We start from the raw sequence: 24,985 nt of genomic DNA, 5'->3' as shown, positions 1-24,985 counted from the left end.
TGTCACCCAGGCATCTTGCCATGAATGTCCTGGAATATTCTAAATTGATGGCCATAAACAAATTAAAAACACAAAATCTCTGCAATTTCTGTATATACATTTCCTATTATCTTGAGATCCCTCAGGTTCAACATAGGACTCCAGTGACAAGTCTGCACAACAAAGTTGACATATTTTCAATTGTGTGGGGAAAAATCTGAAGAAATTCATGATTGATTATTATGAACCACACCAAAGTTCTTGAGTTGGAAGGAAAACAATGAATTGTGACTCATTGGCAGCTAGAGATCTTTACACTTATAAAGTATGTTTGCCAGAAATGCAAAATTAATTGATGTCAGGTTCGTCCTAATGGATAAAATGTAAAGAAACCACCTTTTAAAATAAAAATATGGAAGGTCCTAAACTGATCTGCCTGAATAATGTCATGAACATTAGTTTGCATTAATAAATCAGCTTTTTAAAAACTTTTTAAGGATTAGTAATCTTTATTAAGAGGGAGCAAGTGAGTTCTCAAACATCTCATACAGAACAATAAAGTCTCTCTTTTCTTAGTTAAGCTCTTTGTTCTGCAGAAGGCACGACCTGACAGTGCAGCTCTCTCTCGGCACTGCATTGAAGTATCAACATTGGTTTTATGCTTTAATGGGACTTGAAGCCACCATATTTTAACTCGGGGGCACGAATGCGTCAAGTGAACTACAGTCTGTATAAGATGAACTATGCAGCCAAAAGAAATGGAGGTTCATTGACTCAACATTCCAGAAATTGATACCTGCATTGTAAATAATGAAGGAGCTTTACTCAATCACATTGTTTACAAGGGTAAGGTTGTATAAATTCCAAAACATTATTAGACACCTATACTTAAGTTATTTAATGGAACAAATATAGAAAGCAGTTAACATACAAAAATAATCTCACCCTTTATAAACTAATCTGCTTGCTGACATTTAATGCTCAGCAACCTTCATAATTGAGTTCCAGTGATGCACAAATTGCCAGTGAAGTAACACTGCCCATTTTTTATTTGCTGTCTAATTGTTGGATAATTTTTGTCCCACTAAAACAAATGCAAAATGATGCAGGTACTGAAAGTTGAAACTAAGAAAATAAATAAGCTGTAAATATTCAAGTTTTCTGTGAAAAACGATGCAGACTAAACTTTAATAATCTCATCACCAGAACAGGATTTTTAGCAAGTACAGAGAAAAGAAAGGAAAGATCAAAAAGATAGGTATGAAAGCTTGAAAGGCAGAAGAGGTTAAATGACAAAAGGATGGTGAAATTTAAAGGAGACTGTAAACAAATGAATCACATCAATGCGTCCAGAGGATCTTTAATTTATAAAAGCTCAACTATCACCTTCTTTTGCCGAAGGGAAAACGCTGTGGCAGTGGACACGCTCCAGAAGTATTGAACTCCACACGGAGTCAAGAAAGTTATTTACTGCTCATTTTGAGAGCTCCATTACACTGGGCAGACTTAATGAAAATTGAATAATTGTTTTACAGAATATTTCCATTAAACCAGATCAGAAACCTGAACTGGTGCTAGTTTGTTATTTTAATTCACTGTTGCATTCTCATTTGATTTTTGGTTTGGCACTCTCCATTCTCCTAATGAGCCTCAATCAAAGCTTGAGAAGTAGTGCTACGTTTTGATTGTGCACCACCATAGCTTGGAAACATTCCAAGTTCTTAAAGGTATTCTAAAATAGATACATATTGGTAACAGGAAGAAATTATGCAAAATGTGCCAATGTGTTTCAATAATGGGAAACAATGTTTTGAAATGTTCTTAAGGGGTGCGAACTGGAATGGTAAGAAGCCAAGGTTTAGAGAAGGATTTTCAAAATTAGGGATGCTTAAGAAGCTGGAATTGGAGGAGGGCAGATATTTGGAGGAGGGCAGATGGTTTTTGATATTCATACCAAGGGGAAAAAAATTCTGACCATCTATCTATCCCATCTATGCCCTTAGAATGTTATGTACCTCTGTCAGTTTATCCATCAGCTGCCTTCACCCCAGAGAAAACAAACCCAACCTATCCAATTTCCCCCCATTACTATTGTTCTCCAATCCAGGAAACGTTGTGGTGAATTTCCTCTGCACTATCTCCAGTACAATCATACCCAATACATGATCTCCAGTGTTTGACAAAGGTTGGAAAGATGGTGCTTAATGGAATGGGTGGGGTGGCATCTTGGGATATTGTGAAACCCTTCTGTTCTTTGGCCTCATTATGTTGATCTGTAGTGTTCAATACCTTCCTGGCTAATCTACATCCTTTTTTTAAAGTGCCCATGCCCAAATCATTGTTACATTTTCTCCAACCATTGTCAATTTTCTCCTGAAAATGTCTTCCCATGGCAGAGATTGGAGTCAAGTGCTTGTTTCTCGAGTCTACTTTCAGGGATGGGAAGAGTATGATGCACTCACTGAAGCCGAGTTGTGCACAATCAACACCATTGTGTTGGGGACATTAATATGGAGAAACTGCAACATTACTTCCTCTCTCTCATCAATGGAGTTAAAGGATGTTGTGAAGGCCGGGTTGATAATAATTATCTGTGCTGTTGGGAATATGCTGTAGGTTGTCCAGAAGGGAACTGCTCCTCAGCAGACTTGGTAGTTGATGTGAAATTCTGGACTTCAACCATTGGCCACAGTCTGCACATGGTGTTAAATGTCATTGTTCCTGATGAATTACATCTGAGATATAGAAAGAGAGTTTTATTCCCAGGGTCTTATTCATTTTGATTAGCAGGAAATGCTGATGCTCATCAAAAACAGGTTGGTGGAGGATTGTTGTCTTCCACATTGCTAGTATTAGAACCATTATTTAATAAACATTGAAGGACACAACAGTAATTTTTAGCTCATTCTAAAAGTGTGCAGATATACAAGTACATCAGAATAATGTCATTCCACAACTTTGGTTTTGAAGCAGAGATAATGACAGTGAACAGATCTCTACTCATCCTACGCTTCAACTCATCTTGAACTGGAAGTTTATTAAAAATGAGGTATGGTATTTTAATAAGGCAGAATCAAAAGAGATCAGAATGATAACAGGGCTTGGCTTGATCCTCGTTCACACAGTGATTCCCCCTTACATTGTGCTGTACCCATCAATTCAGACATACTGGTCATTCATTTATTGACACTTGTGGGATTCACTCGTGTGCTGGTAATTACATTTCAAAAGTACATTGTTATTTGTCAATCAATTAGGATATGAAAGTTCTGAATGAAAGTGAAACCTTTTACTCTTTCCTGGTGACCTGTAGAGAAATTATATTTTGCTCTCCTCTGTTTTATGAAAATGACACTTCACACAGTCTTTATCACTTCAATAACTTCCAATTAATAGCTACCCACATTTACCATGGCTGTCGCTCTACCACATCAGGAAGACCATAGGGCCCTCTGGTTCTTTCTTTGAGCAGAGACCCAATTAGATTCCCTACAATAACTCACTAATTTGATCAATTTTACCACTAACTTCCACGCTGCCCTCAAATTAACTGGGACTATCTCTGACACCTCTCTTCCCTTTTTCGATCTTACTGTCTCCATCACAAGGGACAGACTATCAATGGATGTCTACTACAAAACCTATAACTCTAACAGCTATCTTGACTACACTTCTTCCCATCTTGTCTCTTGGAAGAACACCATCCCTTACTCTCAATTCCCCCGTCTTTGTTACATCTGCTCCCACTATCAGCTTTCCACTTTTGGACATTTGAGATGTCTTTCTTCAGTAAACATTGCTTCCCCCTGCAGTTGTAGATGGAGTCTTCAGCCGTGTCTCCTCACTGTCTCGCAGCTCTTCTATTGCTTCCCGCCCGCACTCCCCCTCAACCTCCCAAGATATAACAAGAATAGTACTCTGCTGCTCCTCATCTCTTACCCCACCTGCCCCCCCCCCCCCCACATCCGACACATCACTGTCTGACATTTTCACCACCCTTTATGTGATCCCACATTCAGTCACACCTTTCAGTCCCAGTCCCTGCTTTCCACAAAGACCGCTCTCTTTGCAAATCCATGGTGCACTCGCCCCTTCCCACCCAACCTGCCCCTCCCCAGGCACTTTCCATTGCAATCACCTTCTCCATGACCAGAGTAAGCCCATACACAAACTGGAAGAACAGCAGCTCATATTCTGCTTACAATCCAACAGTATGAACATTGAATTCTCCAAATTCAAGCAATATACCCCCCCCCACCGCCCACCTCTCTTTCCCCTGCCCAACCCCCACCATGGTACACACACATTTCTCCACCATTTCCCACTACCCTTGTCACTATACTCTTTTCCCCTCCTTCTTATGCTCATATCTCATCCCCCAAGTCCCAAATTTCCCTTTCATATCATTGTCATTTTGTCCCCTTTTCACCTCTAGCCTTTGTCACTTACCCCGTCTATCTGCCAATTCCCCCCCCCCCCCCCCCCCCACCCACTGTTTCCACTATCACTTGCCAGGCTTTGATCCACCCTTGCTTTTCTTTTCCAGCTTTCTTCCTCCTACTCCAATCAGTCTGAAGAAGGGTGCTGACCTGAAATGTCATCTACCCATTCTCTTTACAGATGGTGCCTGTTCTGCTGCGTTCCTCCAGCAGTTTGATTTTTTCTCTTGCAGTTTCTTGGATCTCCATTATGAAGATAACTGCTGGCTGAGGTACACCCACATATTCAATCTGTTGCTTGAAGTGCAAAACAACATAAACTAATCCAGGACTTCCACTGAATGGTCATTGTATCCCATCTGGTTTAGAAACCAGAGACTCTCCAAATCTTTAGAACATCAATAGGTTTGCAGTAAGATGATATTTTTGGTGAATAATACATATGTAAATAGTTTTAGAATAGAACTGTACAAATGTTTTCAAGAAAGAGTTAGATTTAGCTCTGAGGGCTAAGGGAATCAAAGGATATGGGGGAAAAAGCCAGAACGGGGGTACTGATTTTGGATGATCAGCCATTTTCATATTGAATGGTGGTATGCCTCGAAGGGCCAAATGGCCTATTCCTGCATCTATTTTCTATGTTTCTATGTAAACCTTTGATGGAATTTTCCTAATTTAACAATGTTAATTGATTTCTGATGTCATTTACATCCTGGATTAAGAAGAAACGTGTAAAGTGTAATGTTGGTGCAAGCTATTGGTGTTTCCACATATTATGCTTCAAGTAAATATTAATGGTTCAACACGAGGACAGACAAATTTGACAAGTGCAGCCAGAACGTCTGGTCAAAGCAAAGATAAAGTACTTTAAATATATGTAAGATTATTAAATGTTTACTAATAAGATTGTTAAATGGGAGGAAACCAAAGCACACAGAGAAAACCCACGCCGTAACAGGGAGAACGTACAAACTCCCTACAGACAGCACCCAGCCAGTATCAAACTCGAGTCCCTGGCTATGTAAGCAGCAATTCTACTGCCGCGCCATTGTGCCGCATTCCCTTCTTCTCTGTGTAACTCCCCATTTTTTTTCCTTCGATCTCTTCACTGAACTTTCCTCAGTAAATCTAATACCTGTTCTTCATAACTTAATAACTTACTCCATTTATTCTCATTTCCCTTAATTCATTGACCAAAGGAATCAAAATGTTCAGTAGGAAGAATAAGCTACAGCGGTGCAAAATGTAGTCAATGTCAGGATGACCAGTTACAATATGATTTTTCAAAATAAATAAAGATTTATTCTGCATTAATTTATTCAACAACATACAGAAAAAAATAATTGTGTGCTGAAGTCATATGTGGAAATTACTTGGAATGATGTTATAAGATACTAAATGTGAAATATCCTGATGAGAAATTTTTTAAGTTACTAGACCAAGTGGACCCGTTGGGCCCAAACCTCTCCTGCATTGGTGCAGCACCCTCTCCTCCCCTCCCCCCCTCCCCCCCACTCCATCCCCTTCAACCCCCCTTATCCTCCTACCCCCCTTCCTCCCTCCCCTCCCCTCCCCCCCTCCCTCCCCCCTCCCTCCTTAGGAGATTTAAACTTTAAAACGTGAATAACTTAAAAAATATAACACCGATTTCAATGAAACTTCTTCCATTAGCACCAAAGGGACAACGGTGACTAAGGTGGGCCTAAAATTGTCACGCTATCGTGTACCGTTTTGGCTGTAGTTCAGGAACAAACAAACAAATAAACGAGAGTTTTAGTATATAGATAAAGAAAAAGTGATTTACTGAGCAAAGTTTAGTAAAGAGATCGAAGGAAAAAAAATGAGGAGTAACACGGCAAAGAAGGGAGGATGGCACAATGGCGTAGCAGTAGAGTTGCTGCCCTACAGAGCCGGGGACTCAAGTTCAGTCCTGACTGTGGGTGCTGTCTGTACGGACTTTGTACTTTCTCCCTGTGACCACATGGGTTTTCTCCGGGTGCTCCGGTTTCTTCCCACATCCCAAAAAATATTGGTTTGCCGGTTAATTGGCTTCAGTAAGATTGTAAGTTGACCCTAGTGCGTAGAATAGTGCTAATGTATGGGGTGATCGCTGGTCAGCGCGGACTCGGTGGGCTGAATGGCCTATTTCCACACTATATCTCTAAAGTCTAAAGAAGAGTATACAAGTTGGGAGGTCATGTTGCAGTTGTATAAGACGTTGGTGAGACTGCATTTAGTGTATCGTGTTCAGTTCTGGGCACCATGTTATAAGAAAGATATTGTCAAGCTTGAAAGGGTTCCGAAAAGATTTAGAAACATAGAAAATAGGTGTAGGAGGAGGCCATTTGGCCCTTTGAGCCAGCACCATCATTCATTGTGATCATGGCTGATCATCCACAATCAGTAATCTGTGCCTGCCTTCTCCCCATATCCCTTCATTCCACTAGCCCCTAGAGCTCCATCTAACTCTCTCTTAAATCCATCCAGTGATTTGGCCTCAACTGCCCTCTGTGGCAGAGAATTCCACAAATTCACAACTCTGGGTGAAAAAGTTCCTTCTCACCTCAGTTTTAAATGGCCTCCCCTTTATTCTAAGACTGTGGGCCCTGGTTCTTGACTCCCCCAACATTGGGAACATTTTTCCTGCATCTAGCTTGTCCAGTCCTTTTATAATTTTATATGTTTCTATAAGATCCCATCTCATCCTTCTAAACTCCAGTGAATATAAGCCTAGTCTTTTCAATCTTTCCTCATATGACAGTCCCGCCATCCCAGGGATCAATCTCGTGAACCTACGCTGCACTGCCTCAATTACAAGGATGTCCTTCCTCAAATTAGGAGACCAAAACTGTACACAATACTCTAGATGTGGTCTTACCAGGGCCCTATACAACTGCAGAAGAACATCTTTACTCCTGTACTGACATCCTCTCGTTATGAAGGCCAACATTCTATTTGCTTTCTTCACTGCCTGCTGTACCTGCACGCCAACTTTCAGTGACTGGTGTATAAGGACACCCAGGTCTCGCTGCACTTATCTAACCTGACACCATTGAGATAATAATCTGCCTCCTTGTTTTGCCGCCAAAGTGGACAGTCTCACATTTATCTACATTATATTGCATCTGCCCGCTCACTCAACCTGTCCAGGTCACCCAGCAACCTCCTAACATCCTCTTCGCAGTTCACACTGCCACCCAGCTTTGTGTCATCTGCAAACTTGCTAGTGTTACTTCTAGTTCCTTCATCCAAATCATTAATATACATGGTGATTAGTTGCGGCCCCAACACTGAGCCTTGCGGCACTCCATTCACCATTTCCTGCCATTCTGAAAAGGACCCGTTTACTCCTATTCTTTGCTTCCTGTCTGCCAACCAATTCTCTATCCATGCCAACGCTCTACCCCCAATACCATGTGCTCTAATTGTGCTCACCAATCGCTCGTGTGGGACCTTATCAAAGGCTTTCTGAAAGTCCAGATACACTACATCCACTGGCTCCCCTTCATCCATTTTACTTGTCACATCCTCAAAACATTCTAGAAGATTAGTCAAGCATGACTTCCCTTTCATAAATCCATGCTGATTTGGACTTATACTTTTACTGCTATCCAAATGCACTGTTATTATCTCTTTAATAATTGACTCCAGCATCTTCCCCACCACCGACGTCAGGCTGACTGGTCTGTAATTCCCCGTTTTGTCTCTCGCTCCTTTCTTGGATTTACGAGGATGTTGCCAGGACTAGAGGGTCTGAGTTATAGGGAGTAGGCTTCGTCTCTATTCCTTGGAGATGAGGGGTGATCTAATTGAGGTGTATAAAATCATGAGAGGAATAGATCGGGTAAATGCATAGAATCTCTTGTCCAGAGTAGGGGAGTCAAGGACCAGAGCAAATAGGTTCAAGGTGAAGGAGAAAAGATTTAATAGGAATCTGAGGGGTAACGTTTTCACACAAGGGGTGGTGGATGTATGGAACAAGTTGCCAGAGGAGGTAGTTGAGGCTGGGACTATTCCAACATTTAAGAAATAGTTAGACAGGTACATGATTAGGACAAGTTTGAAGGGATATGGACCAAGCGCAGGCAGGTGGGACTAGTGTCGCTGGGACATGTTGGCCGGCGTGGGCAAGTTGGGACGAAGGGCCTGTTTCCACACTGTGTCAGTATGATTTTAACAGAGGTCAGAATATCTGAAATAAGACAAGGAACTGATAAAAAAAATCCTTCAGTGAATTTCTAGTTTAAGAAAAACTAACACAGTCAAAGGCAACATTTAATGCCCTTCATAAGAATCTTTGCTTCTCTGATTCCACATGAGATAATTGTTCAGTTAGATGTACTATTAGGTTTCCTGAACCATATTCACAGGTGCAAGTTATTAACGCATTTTATTAGAATCGAAGACTGTCAGTGTGAAAGATGGCCAACTTCAGTATTTATCAAAATTATATTTTTGAACATGTTATGATTTGTATCAACATAACATATGCAAATTAATGCTCTGAACTGGGATATGGCTATCTTTGATGATATTGGAGAGAACCTTGCAACATTTGATTGGAATAGGTTGTTTGCTGGCAAAGGGATATCTAGTTAAGTGGGATGCATTTCAAAGTCTGATAGTGAGAGTTCCTTTGAAAGTGGTGGATGTATGGAACAAGTTTGAACAAGTTCAAAGTAGAGTGAAGGGCAAGATAGGTAAATGAAGGAACACTGGATGATGAGAGAAATTGAGGCTTTGGTCAAGAATAAGGAAGCATACAGTGCATTCAGAAAGTATTCAGACCCCTTCGCTTTTTCCACATTTTGTTATGTTACAGCCCGAGTTTAAAATGGATTACATTCTTTTTTTTTAATCATCAATCTACACACAATACCCCATAATAAAAAAAGTGAAAACAGGTCTTTAGAAAATTTTGCAAAGTAATTAAAAAGAAATAACTGAAATATCACATTTACATAAGTATTCAGACCCTTTACTCTGTACTTTGTTGAGGCACCGTTGGCAACGATTTCAGCCTCAAGTCTTCTTGGGTATGACGTTACCAGCTTGGCACACCTGTATTTGAGTAATTTCTCCCATTCTTCTCTGCAGATCCTCTCAAGCTCTGTCAGGTTGGATGGGGAGCGTCAATGCACAGCTATTTTCAGGTCCCTCCAGACATGTTCGATCGGGTTCAAATACGGGCTCTGGCTGGGCCACTCAAAGACATTCACAGACTTGTCACAAAGCCACTCCTGCATTGTCTTGGCTGTGTGCTTCGGGTCGTTGTCCTGTTGGAAGGTGAACCTCCACCCCATTCTGAGGTCCAGAATACTCTCGAGCAGGTTTTCATCAAGGATCTCTCTGTACTTTGCTCCGTTCATCGTTCCCGCGATCCTGACTAGTATCCCTGAAGGAGTTTAGGGGATTGAGGAGCAGACTTAAGATGGAAATCAGGAGCGCAAAAAGGGGCATAATTAGCCCTGGCAGATAAGATTAAGTAGAATCAAAAGCTATTTTATACATTACAGGAAAAAAAGGGTAATCAGAGAGAGAAAAGGGCCCCTCAGAAACCAATGTGGTCATCTATGCTTGCAGCCGCATTAGATAGGCAAAGTCCTCAATTAATATTTCTCCTCTGTTTCTACCACAAAGAAAGACATCAAGATCCAGGAACTTGGAAAGGTTAATAGAGATGTCTTGAAGCCAATTCATATTACAGTCAAGGAGGAAGTTGGACGAAGTATGTCAAGTCAAGTCAAGTCAAGTCAATTTTATTTGTATAGCACATTTAAAAACAACCCACGTTGACCAAAGTGCTGTACATCTGATTAGGTACTAAGGAAAAAAAAATGAAACATTCAGTAGGATCTCTAGGTGAGCGATATGTAGATAGATAAAGCTCCTGGACCTTATGAGATATATCTGAGGATATTGTGGGAAACTGCAGAAGAAATTACAGGAGTCCTAGGTGAGTTATATGAATCATTGTTAGACACATGCGAGGTACCAGAAGACTGGAGAGTGGCTAACGTTGAACCTCTATTTTAAAAGGGCTACAAAGAAAGCTTCCAGACCATCATGGAGAATGACTGCTATCATTGTCATTCTAGACAATGATAGCAGTCTAGAATTGGACCATCATTGCCTGTGGCAGATTGTGTTTCTTCAGTTGCCGCAGGAAGTACATCCTCTGTTGGGCCTTTTTGACTGTGGAGTCGATGGTGGCCCCCCATTTAAGGTCCCTGGAGATGATGGTTCCAAGGAACTTAAATGACTCCACAGATGTGACTATGGTGTTGTTGATGGTGAGTGGGGGGAGGGGAGGGGGATCTCTTCGAAAGTCTACAATTAGTTCCACTGTCTTGAGAGCATTGAGCTCCAGGTTGGGAGCTCATGAAGTCTGTACTTTGGGTTGGCCTTGTTAAAGTCCCCCAAAACAATGACCATGGGAAGTCACTCTCTACCCTCAATGCCTGGTCAGCGAGTTGCATTTGCGCTTCACGTACGCAGGCTTGGGGGGATGTAAACTCCAGCGAGAATAAAAGAGGTAAATTCCCTCAGAGAGTAAAAGGGTTTGCAGTTTATAAAGAACGATTCTAGATTGGGGAACAGAAGTTACACAGGTGGTGTGCACAGAAGTTACACAGAAATAGGTGATGTTTCGGGTCAAGACCCTTCTTCAGACTCCTTTTCTCCATAATTAACTAGTGTTTATAATAGAGGTAGAACTGAAGTCAAATTACAGCTTTCGTATCTTATACAAATCAATAAAGATATATAAAACAGATTTATTCATGGAAAAATATGCCTGGATACTTCATAGAAAAATCTAATGAGATGAACAGCTATGTGACAGTTAAATGTACTAGCCAAACTCCTAATTAAAATGAAATGCAAGCTTTTTGAGATTATGAGATTTTAAAATATGGAGAATAAGGTAATGAGGTTGAAGGATTTATGAAGAGAACTGCAAAAAAAACAGAATTAGGAGAATTAAGAGTTGTTCATTAAAAAAAAGAGAGAGAAGAAAGACTGTGCAGGAAGTCATCTCAGAGGCCAGGAAGAGATGGGGCAGATGTGAGAGTTCAGAATGGTGCAAAATGAGAAGGCAGGCAGGTGTGGATTTTTTAGATGAGGAATTAAAGCCTTGTGGAAGAATGGGGAGCAGAAGATGGAGATGGTAGGATATATACGATTTAATTTTTCTTAGATAGACATTATTGAGGGAGATGAAACTTGTGACGGAATGAAAACTTGGACATTCCCTTGTTATTTGGTGGGGAAAGATTGTCTAATCTATTATCCAGTCATTGACAAGCAATGTAATTTGATGTTCATGGACATGGTTCAGATGACGGGGAGATGAAGCCATTAGCAGTAGTATGGAAGTTGATTCTGATTACAAGGTCACAGAAAACAGAGTTCAGCAGCAGTCTGAGAAAAGGAAATGGAATACATACATAATGTTGGAAATATCCCTTTGACCTAACATAAAATATCATGCTTAACTGAGCCGATTAGATGGAATTTATAGACGGAATTTTATGGGATGGTTGAGGAGATTTTTTAGGACATTGGTGACAATAGCCAGGCCACAATTAATAACTAAGCAATCCTGAGAAAATAGTATAATTGGGAATGGGGTCTGAAGAAGGGTCTCGACCTGAAATGTCACCTATTCATTTTCTTCTGTTATGCTGAGTTACTCCAGCTTTTTGTGTCTATCTTCTGATAAAATAGTGCTTGCTTTGCTCATGAAACAATTGTTTTACAATTTAGTAATCCTTTAGCCCACATTAACAGTCAGCCACATGGTGTGGTAACAGAATCTTTTAGACCAGTCTAGATGGGGGCTCGCTACTTTTCTTTTCAAGTTATTACTGAACCAATTCAACTGTTCTGATGTTATTATCCATAATATGCTGTTAAAATTTGAACTGTAAAATTAAAAAAGTTAAAATCTGAGGCTGTTAAGAAACAAACAACCTTTTGAAAATATCACAGGAATTCCCTTCAATATTAGAAATTAGGGAAAAATGGTAAAACAAAGAGTAAAGTTGACAAATGGTCTGACAAATAGTGCATTTCCAGTTTTAATTATTTTTATATTATTGAAACTATAATTGTCTTTGATTAAGCTTTTAGGAATAATTTTTGAAATATAAACAGGCATTTATGTTGCTACTTAAGTTAGTAAGTACTGAGAGTAGGTTTTGGACTTGTATCAACTTGGAAGCAGAATTAATACTCAAGAGGTCACTGTTAATCAGATTTCTGTAGAATTGAATTCTGTAATCAGATTGCTAATCTGATTTTTGTGGCAAGACTCTCACAAATATGTGCCTTTACGTCATAAATATAACTCCTGCTCAGAACCATTTTAAGAGTCTCAAATGAATTTTATGGAGCTTCTTTTGAATAGGTCAATAAAAATAATTCTCCATTTAGTTGTGCTTTTGGATTGCCCAATACAAAGCCCCAGGTAAAATGGTGTCAATAAAGGAATTGGCATAAAGTCCACGACTGCAACTTTTAACTTCAATACTGTTGCATTCAGCATTTATAGGGGAGACTAAAATCTCCATTGCAGTTTAACAGAGTAATAATTTTCAATCCTCCCCCCTCCCTCCTGATCTGAAACACATCTTTGCAAGATTGCAGTTCACAAAATGCAAGAGATCTTGCAGTATCTATCTGCTCTCTTGCAGACACGTTTGTGCGTCAGTCACTTAATGTGCCTCATTCAGCTGGAATTTGTTGACAGAATTTCCTGTGTTAAGATTTCAGCACAATAGTTTCAAGTATGGCTTGTCACCAGTATGTATGCAATGCCTCTTCATAGTGATATATATTTATATATATATATATATAAAGATTGTTTGACAACTTGAGTATGCAGAGTTAGAGTATAATACCAATAAATATTCATGCTACAAAATGTGTTCTCACTTATATATTCAATGGTTCAACAGTTTCTTTATTATCATGAGTGCCAGGGTATAGTGAAATACTTTTTTTCTCGAGTAATTCAATGCATAACATTGTTATTTTAACACTACATTGACAGTTTTCCTCATTTGGGCATCTACAATTAGAAATAGGTTTGGCTTTATTTTAGTGAGCGAAATTAATAATCAGCTAGCCTATGCAAAGCAATTCAAATCATAAAAAATTATCTTTGACTATCTTCTCTATTATATGGTTCTCTACATGCATCAACACAGTCTTCAAATATGCTACCATTGATGTCAGGAAATGTCCATTGACGAGAAAGTGTTATTTTTAATAGACTTCCTGTGAAATGGAAGCTTAGTTCACGGGAATTTTTCATTGGTATTTCAAAGCTCTTTAAACTGATATCTTAATTGTAGACCTTTGAAAGAAAATCCCTTTAAAATATTCAATTGACATTTATTCAGTGAGATTTTTTTTGCAAACTGGTGTACAGATACTTTGAAGTGATGTCTGACTGCAAACAACATTGGAGCAAGACAAGCTTAATTTCTCTGCCAAATGCAAAATGCTAAGTTTGAAAAGGCTAAAATTTCAGCATCTTTAGAATGAAAAATGGCCGAGTCAACTGTATTACTTGGGATCTACTTAAAATTAGGAAAACTGTTCCTTTAATTTGATGTATTCTTGTCAAACCAGATAGGGCCAAATCAAGCTACCAGATGGTCAATGGTCCCACAAGGAACTGTTGGTGGAAAACACAGCCAAATGCTTCAGTCTGAAATGAGCTGCACATCTAATGCTGGTGCATTTGACTCCCCCACCCACCCACCCACTGCAGAACCTTCCAGCAAGCCCAGTAGCTGTGCAATACATATGGTGGAGATTTGTTAAGATTAAACTTTCATATGAAGTTCTGGCTGGTATACAAATGACCACACCATCCATATGGAGAAAGTTCCTGTTTCTATAGATACAGGTACAGATTTTAAATATATTCCCATACTTTATTTGTTAATTAAGTGTTAGTATTGTTCTGTGCTTTGAGCTATTGAAGATCACCATCTATATACTAAAACTCTTGTTTGTTTGTTCCTGAACTACAGCCAAAACGGTACATGGGAGGAGAAGGGGGGGGGGGGAGGAGAGGAAGAGGGGGGAGGAGAGGGGGAGGGGGGGAGGAGGGGTAGGAGAGGGGGAGAGGGGAGAGAGGAGGAGGGGCGGAGGAGAGGGGGCGGAGGAGAGGGGGCGGAGGAGAGGGGGCGGAGGAGAGGGGGCGGAGGAGAGGGGGCGGAGGAGAGGGGGCGGAGGAGAGAGGGCGGAGGAGAGAGGGCGGAGGAGAGAGGGCGGAGGAGAGGGGGGCGGAGGAGAGGGGGGCGGAGGAGAGGGAGGCAGAGGAGAGGGGGGCAGAGGAGAGGGGGGCAGAGGAGAGGGGGGCAGAGGAGAGGGGGGCAGAGGAGAGGGGGCGGAGGAGAGGGGAGGGGGCCGAGGGGAGGGGGGCGGAGGGGAGGAGGGGGCGGAGGGGAGGAGGGGGCGGAGGGGAGGAGAGGGGGGAGGAGAGGAGAGGGGGAGGAGAGGAGGGGGGGAGAGGAGAGGGTGCTGCACCAATGCAGGATAGTTTTCTAAACCAACATGTAGAGGAACCAACGAGAGAGCAGGCTATTCTAGACTGGGTATTGAGTAATGAGGAAGGATTAGTTAGGAGTCTTGATGTGCGTGGCCCCTTGGGCAAGAGTGACCATAATATGGTTGAGTTGCAGCAGGCAGTGAAGAAAGCGAATGGTATGTTGGCATTCATAGCGAGAGGATTTGAGTATAGGAGCAGGGAGGTTCTGCTGCAGTTGTACAGGGCATTGGTGAGACCACAGCTGGAGTATTGCGTACAGTTTTGGTCTCCTAATCTGAGGAAAGACATTCTTGCCATAGAGGGAGTACAGAGAAGGTTCACCAGATTGATTCCTGGGATGGCAGGACTTTCATATGAAGAAAGACTGGATAGACTCGGCTTGTACTCGCTGGAATTTAGAAGATTGAGGGGGGATCTTATAGAGTATTGTAGCTGGAGTATTGCGTACAGTTTTGGTCTCCTAATCTGAGGAAAGACATTCTTGCCATAGAGGGAGTACAGAGAAGGTTCACCAGATTGATTCCTGGGATGGCAGGACTTTCATATGAAGAAAGACTGGATAGACTCGGCTTGTACTCGCTGGAATTTAGAAGATTGAGGGGGGATCTTATAGAAACTTTAAAAATTCTTAAGGGGTTGGACAGGCTAGATGCAGGAAGATTGTTTCCGATGTTGGGGAAGTCCAGAACAAGGGGTCACAGTTTAAGGATAAGGGGGAAGTCTTTTAGGACCGAGATGAGAATTTTCTTTTTCACACAGAGAGTGGTGAATCTGTGGAATTCTCTGCCACAGAAGGTAGTTGAGGCCAGTTCATTGGCTATATTTAAGAGGGTGTTAGATGTGGCCCTTGTGGCTAAAGGGATCAGGGGGTATGGAGAGAAGGCAGGTACAGGATACTGAGTTGGATGATCAGCCATGATCATATTGAATGGCGGTGCAGGCTCGAAGGGCCGAATGGCCTACTCCTGCACCTATTTTCTATGTTTCTATGTTCTATGTTTCTATGTTTGGGCCCAATGGGTCCACTTAGTCTAGTAGGATTTAAAAGGCAGAGCCTCAAGGGTTATGGTGGCCCAGTTGCCACTCAGAACCCGTTTCGCTTCTTGGGTGCAGGGGGTCAGATAGTATAGTCCTCTATATTCATACGCAGACTACTGATGATCAGGCCCGGCCGGCAGCGAGTCCAAACAGTGAACCTGGGCCAAAATGATACAGCCCAGAGTCAGTAAACTACATTACATTTCGCAACTAGAGTTACAACTTGCACAAAAATTATATTTGGGAGAAAATAGTGGTAATAACCATTAGATGCTTTAGAGTTGCAATGATCTGAAATCTCTGAAGCCATACAATCTTCTGGAGTAACATAGAAGAAAGGCGAGAATCTTTCATTTGGGACAAATTAAATGTGTTGTTGGACGGCAATGTCAAAATACATATTGTTATGATGGTCCAACACATTGTCCACTAAAATCATGAATGTTTTGGAAAAATTAATTATGGAATATCTATTTTCAATTTACAAACTGCTCAAACTAAATCATTTTGGGAGAGCATGAGGCATTGACAACGTTAAGCACTTTGTTAATAAACAATCTGCAAATTTTCCATGGACATTTATCTGGCCCAAATTAAGTGAGTTGCACTTTGTGCCAGAATCTAAAATTCTGTACAGGCTCAGGTTTACCCTCAGGTCTGCTTTAAGTCTTTCCCCTCTCAAATTAAACCTATGCTCTTGAGCTTTAGATGCCTACCCTGAGAAAATAAATACTGTAACCAAAGCACCCTTCAGCCTCCTACGCTCCAGGTAAAAAAGCCCTAACATATCCAGTCACTCCTTTAAATCTCAAGCCCTTCAACCCAGAGAGTTATGAATATGTGGAATTCTCTGCCACAGAAGGCAGTGGAGGCCAATTCACTGGATGAATTTAAAAGAGTTATTTAGAGCTCTAGTGGCTAGTGGAATCACGGGATACGGGGAGAAGGCAGCTACAGGTTATTGATTGTGGATGATCAGCCATAATCACAATGAATGGCGGTGCTGGTTCGAAGGGCCAAATAGCCTCCTCCTGCACCTATTTTCTATGTTTCTATGACTCAGTTGTGAATCTTTCCAGCTTAATGACACCCTTCCAACAGCTAGGTGAACAGAACTGCACACTCCAAATGTGGCTCAATAATGTTTTGTTTAGTATAAGAGATATTTTTCATTTTTAACATGATGTCCCAACTGTTTTTACTTCATGCCTGATTCATGAAGCCTCGTAACTGCGTTCTTCACCAACCTGTCAACCCGTGTCAGGTTTTTCAGGGAGCTACATAACTATACCACTACATATCTATGTTCAATAACACTTTCCAGGCCCTGCCATTTACTCTGCAAGTCCTGCAGTGGTTTAACTAATCAAAATTCAACACTTTGCATTTGCCCAAGTTAAATTTCCCCTGGCAACCCTTGGCCCACTTTCCTATTTGATCTAGATCCTGTTGTAATCCTTCTTCACTGCCCCTGCATCACCAATTTTGGTGCTATTCGCAAACTTACTAACCATGCCAACCCTATTCTTGTCCACATCATTAAGATAGATGACAAACAACAGTGAACACGGCACTGATTTCTGTGGCACACCAATGGTCACAAGCTTCAAATCTGAAAAACAATCCCCTCTGAAGAACTCCCTCCAGTCACTTTCCCACCACTGATCTTCTGCACTTTGGCCTTGTTCTTGCAGTCCTGCTTAAAAAAAGGCACTGATGTTTTTAATCTATTAAACTTGTACTCAGATTCAAAAATAAACTAGAATATATTATATTGGTTCTGACTATTGTGAAACATCAAAAGAGGTATGACCCTTGGATTATTAGTTCATTTCCAATGGGTCCAAATCCAAAGTTATAAAAAACAAATTATGCAAGTTAAAATGATATTTACAACTTCTGGGAAATATGGATTAAATTAAACTGACGTGATATCTGGCTCTATTCAGAGACTTGTTTGGAAGACAAGAGATGAGGGACTGTTTGCAACAATTCGATGCATCATTTTTTGAAGGTGATGACAGCATGATAAATTAAGTGCAAAGCATAATAGCCTTGTCGAATAATAATAACTAACGTTTACAAACTAGAGTTATATAATCACAGTGCACCATCTGGTTTCAAAAGCATACAGTATAAATGTACATTGTCATTGTTTTATTTTGTTTATGAAATGTACTATGAAAATATATGGATGATCATTGCACAAAATGTTTAGTTTGAGATCTCAGATCAAAATTTGTGAGTGGTCAGAAGCCCAGTTTTAAAATGACAAATAACCAAGGGAGCCAACATAGTCAGAGTGATGTCCTAATTGCAGGGTTATTTATTTCCTTGAAATTTCTCCATGTGTTATTTTCGAATATACACTCTATTTCTGCTGGTGTCTACTGTTACAACAGATAACAGCAGCACAACACACTTTGAAGACTGATGATTTGTCCTGTGATTAATGATTGTTTTATAATCCGGTGACTCATCTGTTGATATTTTGCCGTTCAATACTTGAGAATAATAAATCAGTATGCTTTATAATAAGATACGCCACGAAAAGCTGGTTATTGATTCACTGCATGTGCTGCAGGAGTCCTATGCAACAGTTACCAAGCAAAAGGTTAAAAAAGCTGGCAGTAACATTAGAAAGGGTCACTTACTATTTAACCAAGCAACTTGCTGGCAGTGTGCTGACGTCACCACCAACATGCAAAGACATGCTTAAGGCAGTGGATCAGGACAGGTCAGCTCATTATTAATCATTCAACCATTATTTCCAATATGCTTGTTTTTCCAGCAATGAAAGTAATATATTCTATGCAGGCAACAAAAAATATCTAGCTTTAAAAGTTCTTTGGAGAATGTATAACTTAATTAATCATTTCAGATTTATCCACACACAGACACTCTCAAGCGAAAACAACATCCATTTCGGTTTTAAAAGCCTTACCTTTTGCACAGCTGTTCGAAAAGATGCCTCTAAACTCCATGGATTTTGGTTTTGAGGAAAGGGCTGCTGAATGACCCGGTAGTTGGGGTACTTGAAAGGTATGTTTTGATACCACCTGCCTTCTCGGACTTAGAGCGGGTAAATGGATGGCATTTTCGGGCATGCTGGTGTTTTGAGGTGTATCGGTAGGGTGCTGGCAACCATTCATTGACAGCTCCCAGTGCATGTTGTTTGCGAGCATTGCGGCCGCGGGACTCGGTGTTGCACTGTTTGAAGACGGGCATGGTGTTTCTGTCTGAATCCTGATGGGCGGGATCTGTTGTCCATTGATTAAGGCTGGCCCCTGAGGAGTACCCGTTCCCCGGTGGTTAATATTACATGGTCTTCCGTTCATGGTTATATCGGTTCGTGAGCGAAAAAAAAGTGCTGAGTTTATCCACGGAATTCGTCAATCCACCAAGAGTTAATGAGAGTTCAATAAATTATCCACATGTCAAATTATCCACCTGTCAAATGAACAAATACACACTTGTAAAGGCTTGTTTTATTGAATATAATGCATTACATGAAAACACAGATGAATTGTTATATATAAATATTACCCTGTTTGCCGAACAGCCATTATTTGGTCAAATGTACAGTACTTGCATTTTAGCCCTGATAAAACTTATCCTGAATGTGATAAATGGTTTAATTTATATTTTCTGCAGCAACCTGTGCATGCATCCGACCCGAATCAAACGCTGTCAACGAAATTGTACGATTTTAACAAATGTGTACGATTGCTTCACTTCTGATAATACTGAGACAACCTGTTTTAAAGGCAGCAACTAACCCCATAAGACAGGTCTAACTGTGTCCTTGTGGGAGGCTTGACAAAAACTACAAAAAATATGAGCTGGGCAAACGCGAGCATTAAAGCAATTCCATATATATTGAAATAAAAATCAAAAAATTATTGAAATTCTCAACAGGTCGGGCAGCAGATGCAGAGAGAGAAACGGGGCTAAAGGTTCGGGTCAATGACCTTTCAATAGCGCAGTTCTGGAGAAAAAGTCACCCACCCGGAAGGCTGAGAATTCCCTGCTATATTTCCCATCTCCCGCATCTGGAGGGTTTTTTCCTTCTCAACAAATAGGAGATGGAGATGGTCGTACACCAGCACTGGATTCGGATTTGTGGCGATCTCTTTGATATTCATACTCAAAACATTGGGTGATATTTCCCAAGGGCCACTGATCACACATTTATTCACTTCGTTTCTATTTCTATTTTCCACATTTATTGAAAGGGGGTGGGGGGGAAATACTTCAATGCTGTTTCTGCATTAAAAGCAATAGAATTAGTAAATGAACCAGGAGCACAGGAAACTGAAAATGGTCCAGTTATTTGTGAAAGTATCCCATTTGATGCAAGTTATTTTAATGGGTAGTAAATGCAAATAGATATCACAAAGTCACCACCGCGTCCTTGTAGATTTTGCAAAATGTACTCTCAATTCATGTTATTTGTGTATTTTTAAGAAAAATAGGGTCTCCTTTATTTTACATGGATCTCGCTCGGCAAACTCCAAGAGGCAGCTTGTTGTATGTACATGGTGTGACTGCAGACCAGTTGAGCGGTCCATTGTTTAGCAATTAGAGATAATCCGCGGTACATTGCAGCGGCAAAGTGTCGCGGGAAAGCAGAGAGCACGGTGCCAAAGTGCAAAAAGTTGCAGTGAGCAGCAACACGCTCTGACACGTCTGTCAGAGTTGTTTAAATGAAACCAAAAGAAACTGCAAACTGACAGGCGTGCCGTGGTGCCGAAAATATATCCAGCCGATATGTTTAAAAAGAAACTCTGCAGAAAACTCCTGTGCCGAAATGCCCGAATCCCCAAGCCTGGCTGACAGGTGAAATGGCAATCAAATGTTTTCGCCAGAGCAGGCGGGCTGCAACCAATTGGTCCTCTGGCGGAAAGAAGGAAACAAGAGGCGGGGCGGGATTCAGCTCACCTACCGTTTGCTTCAGGATCCCAGCTGGTGTTTCACTGCGGCTGAGAAAGGTTTGGGAACAGATAGGAGCTCAATTCCGTCCGCTCCCACCTCAGTCAGCACTGACACTGTCATCCATCGTGACAGGGAAGGGGAAAAGGTGGCGCAAGCAAATACAGAACACATTTTATCTCGGCTGCTTTTGTTTGTTGGGGAAAGTTTGGAGGGATGATATCCACGGGCGGGTTTGCATTTCCCCCAGTAAATATTTGGAAACCCGGAGCCAAATTTTCACAGTGGTTCAAATTTTTTTTAAAAAGCAACGCACACGCAGCAAAAACTGCAATGAACCATGCAATGTTCGACACAAGAAACTGCAATGCTGGAGTCTTGAGTAAAAAAAAAAAAACTGCTGGAGGAACTCATCAGTCTGAAGGGTCCCGACCCTGAAACGTGGTGTTCACCTATGCGGCCAGTTAGCCAGTCAGGGCCGTTTACCGCGAATGATAACAATAGACAATAGATGCAGGAGTAGGCCATTCAGCCCTTCGAGCCAGCACCGCCATTCAATGCGATCATGGCTGATCACTCTCAATCAGTACCCCGTTCCTGCCTTCTCCCCATACCCCCTCACTCCGCTATCCTTAAGAGCTCTATCCAGCTCTCTCTTGAAAGCATCCAACGAACTGGCCTCCACTGCCTTTTGAGGCAGAGAATTCCACACCTTCACCACTCTCTGACTGAAAAAGTTCTTCCTCATCTCCGTTCTAAATAGCCTACCCCTTATTCTTAAACTGTGGCCCCTTGTTCTGGACTCCCCCAACATTGGGAACATGTTTCCTGCCTCTAATGTGTCCAATCCCCTAATTATCTTATATGTTTCAATAAGATCCCCCCTCATCCTTCTTAATTCCAGTGTATACAAGCCCAATCGCTCCAGCCTTTCAACATACGACAGTCCCGCCATACCGGGAATTAACCTAGTGAACCTACGCTGCACGCCCTCCATAGCAAGAATATCCTTCCTCAAATTTGGAGACCAAAACTGCACACAGTACTCCAGGTGCGGTCTCACCAGGGCCCGGTACAACTGTAGAAGGACCTCTTTGCTCCTATACTCAACTCCTCTTGTTATGAAGGCCAACATTCCATTGGCTTTCTTCACTGCCTGCTGTACCTGCATGCTTCCTTTCATTGACTGATGCACCAGGACACCCAGATCTCGTTGAACTCCCCCTCCTCCTAACTTGACACCATTCAGATAATAATCTGCCTTTCTATTCTTACTTCCAAAGTGAATAACCTCACACTTATCTACATTAAATTGCATCTGCCATGTATCCGCCCACTCACACAACCTGTCCAAGTCACCCTGCAGCCTTATTGCATCTTCCTCACAATTCACACTACCCCCCAGCTTAGTATCATCTGCAAATTTGCTAATGATACTTTTAATCCCTTCGTCTAAGTCATTAATGTATATCGTAAATAGCTGGGGTCCCAGCACCGAACCTTGCGGTACCCCAATGGTCACTGCCTGCCATTCCGAAAGGGACCCATTTATCCCCACTCTTTGCTTTCTGTCTGTCAACCAATTTTCTATCCATGTCAGTACCCTACCCCCAAAACCGATACACTGGTTTAAAATACAATGCGAATGACAGTGGCCCAAAGCAGGTGGAACAGAACGTTTTGGTGAAGGCAGTGCTTTTAAAACATAGAAAAAATAGGTGCAGGAGTAGGCCATTCGGCCCTTCGAGCCTGCACCGCCATTCAATATGATCATGGCTGATCATCCAACTCAGTATCCAGTACCTGCCTTCTCTCCATACCCCCCTGATCCCTTTAGCCACAAGGGCCACATCTAACTCCCTCTTAAATATAGCCAATGAACTGGCCTCAACTACCTTCTGTGGCAGAGAATTCCACAGACTCACCACTCTCTGTGTGAAGAAATGTTTTCTCATCTCGGTCCTAAAAGACTTCCCCCTTATCCTTAAGCTGTGACCCCTGGTTCTGGACTTCCCCAACATCGGGAACAATCTCCCCGCATCTAGCCTCTCCAACCCCTTAAGAATTTTATATGTTTCAATAAGATCCCCCCTCAGTCTTCTAAATTCCAGCGAGTATTCCAGCGAACAAAGTCAGAGGAAAACGTGGGAACTTTGCATTCGATGATTCAAAGCGGGAAGTGATGGGATGCGCCTAGAGGCGCGAGCCCGAGCACCTGGAGCGCGAGCCCGAGCACCTGGAGCGCGAGCCCGGGGTCCGGTCCGGGCTCCAGGCTCCATCCAGCGCCCGCCTGTCCTCGCCGCTGCACCCGGGCGCAATAAACAACTTTAAAATAATCTTGCCTGTCCATACCGATTCAGAACTGTGAAGATGAGGTTTGATTGCTTTAAAAGTCAGTGCAATTAATTAAACTTAATATTGTAAGAGATTAATAGGAACATTAACATGCAGACATTGCAAACAGATGTCTTACATGCAGCACAGTACGCAGGTAAAGTACAAGGGCTATAGGAAGGAACTGCAGATGCTGGTTTAAACCGAAATGAGTAAAAAGCTGGAGTAACTCGCGGGCCAAACAGTATCTCTGGAGAAAAGAAGGGTCTCAACCCGAAATGTCGCCTACTCTTTCTCTCCAGAGATGCTGCCTGACCCATTGAGTTACTCCAGCTCTCTGTGTCCATCTAAAGTACCAGGGGATTGACTGATAAACACTCCTAATAAGGACCGCTCCTAATAAATTCGAACGCGGTACCAAGCATGAATATTAGAGGAATTAATTATTTTTATTTTCTATACTCATTCAGTTACGTGCCATCATTCTGAGCGCAGGCATACTTTTTAAAGCATTTTGCAGAGCATCATGAGAACTGGTGGAAAAGGACACGCTATTACATGACAAATATTTTTTTGTGGATTTGGGTTTAAATCATGAGTATTTTCTGTTGTTTGTCACTCGGAATTGTCAGGAAGGAAGTAAAGGAGCGAAATTGATCCTATGACCACGCTTTGGTGTTCAGTTTTATTTCCGCGTCAAGTTTGCAATGTCACTAATTAACTTTGCCACTTCATAACAACGACTAAATATGAATAATCCTCGCTCGTCTAACATTTTATGGACCCCGCAAAAAGCAATTTGCCCCGGACACAAGCCTGTTCGTCACTTCATCCCAACACTTCACCTGTGATTAATGCAGAGCCTCAGGACCATGTTTCCTGAAAGGTGTTTCGCAGTCAAATCTTTCAGAGTGTTTTGTTGGTTCTCCGGGGGAGGGCGAGATATTGGAGTTCTCTTTACTTTCACATCGACTGCACACCTTCAATGAAGGGTCAGAGCAACATAAAAACGTTGTTATTCGAGACATTCCACATTTGTTTCAGTGTTTGTTCACATTGAAATAAATGCTCATAAATGCTTATCCCCTCTGGTTCCACAAGTTTCAGATGCACATTACACCAGAGATAAAATGGTAATCATGCTTGACCCCTTATTCCATTGCGTCTCTCTCAAACAGCACAGAAAGTGCTGGAGTACCTCAGCGGGTCAAGATTCCACCATTTGCTGTTCCTTGTGTCTTTCTGATAGTTGTGACAGCAACAGCAGTTCGCTCAAATCGCAAGCATTCACATAGCAGTCATTTGCACACAGATCACGGTAGAAATGTTGTCAAGGTTTACTTTTGCATCCTGTTCGAATCAAGAGCCACTTACCGGATAGTTAAGTGATTCGCACAACGCACCATAAGCCCCTTCATGATTGAGAGTGTGTCTGGATCGGGGCAAATATTCCGGAGTGAAGTTTCTCGCCGTTCACAGATTAAACAAATCCCATGTCGCCTCTGAGTTTTCCCAGCAGATCTCTCTCTCTCCGTACAGAAGCATTTCCTTTCTCTTTGCTTTTCGCCAAGGGGGAGGGGTTCTACGACTTTTTTTGTTAGCTTTGGGATCACTGCAATATGTCCGGGTTTTATTTTTGATGCCTGGTGTTATGCTGCGACTGCAGCTGTATCTGTGCCAGTGGCTGCAGATCTGT

At 41.7% G+C, this 24,985-nt stretch overlaps 1 protein-coding gene across 2 annotated transcripts in view; it reads right to left on the bottom strand.

Annotated features, from left to right (window-relative positions):
• glis3 (GLIS family zinc finger 3) overlaps nt 1-24,781 on the bottom strand; it is a 377,909-nt gene extending 353,128 nt beyond the window's left edge. For both annotated transcript variants that reach the window (XR_013547051.1, XM_078396063.1), the window contains exons 1-2: nt 24,664-24,781; nt 18,968-19,473 (exon numbers count right to left, since the gene is read on the bottom strand). Coding sequence is in view for 1 of the 2 variants with exons in the window: in XM_078396063.1 (XP_078252189.1) it covers nt 18,968-19,361 (394 nt within the window). In the remaining variant the exon portion in view is untranslated. The remainder of the gene's footprint in view (nt 1-18,967; nt 19,474-24,663) is intronic.
• Nucleotides 24,782-24,985: the final 204 nt, after the last annotated feature.

This window comes from Rhinoraja longicauda, chromosome 3 (assembly GCF_053455715.1).
Source record: "Rhinoraja longicauda isolate Sanriku21f chromosome 3, sRhiLon1.1, whole genome shotgun sequence".
Lineage (NCBI taxonomy): Eukaryota > Metazoa > Chordata > Chondrichthyes > Rajiformes > Arhynchobatidae > Rhinoraja > Rhinoraja longicauda.
The sequence above is the reverse complement of the archived record's forward strand: the minus strand, read 5'-3'. Positions and strand labels throughout refer to the sequence as shown.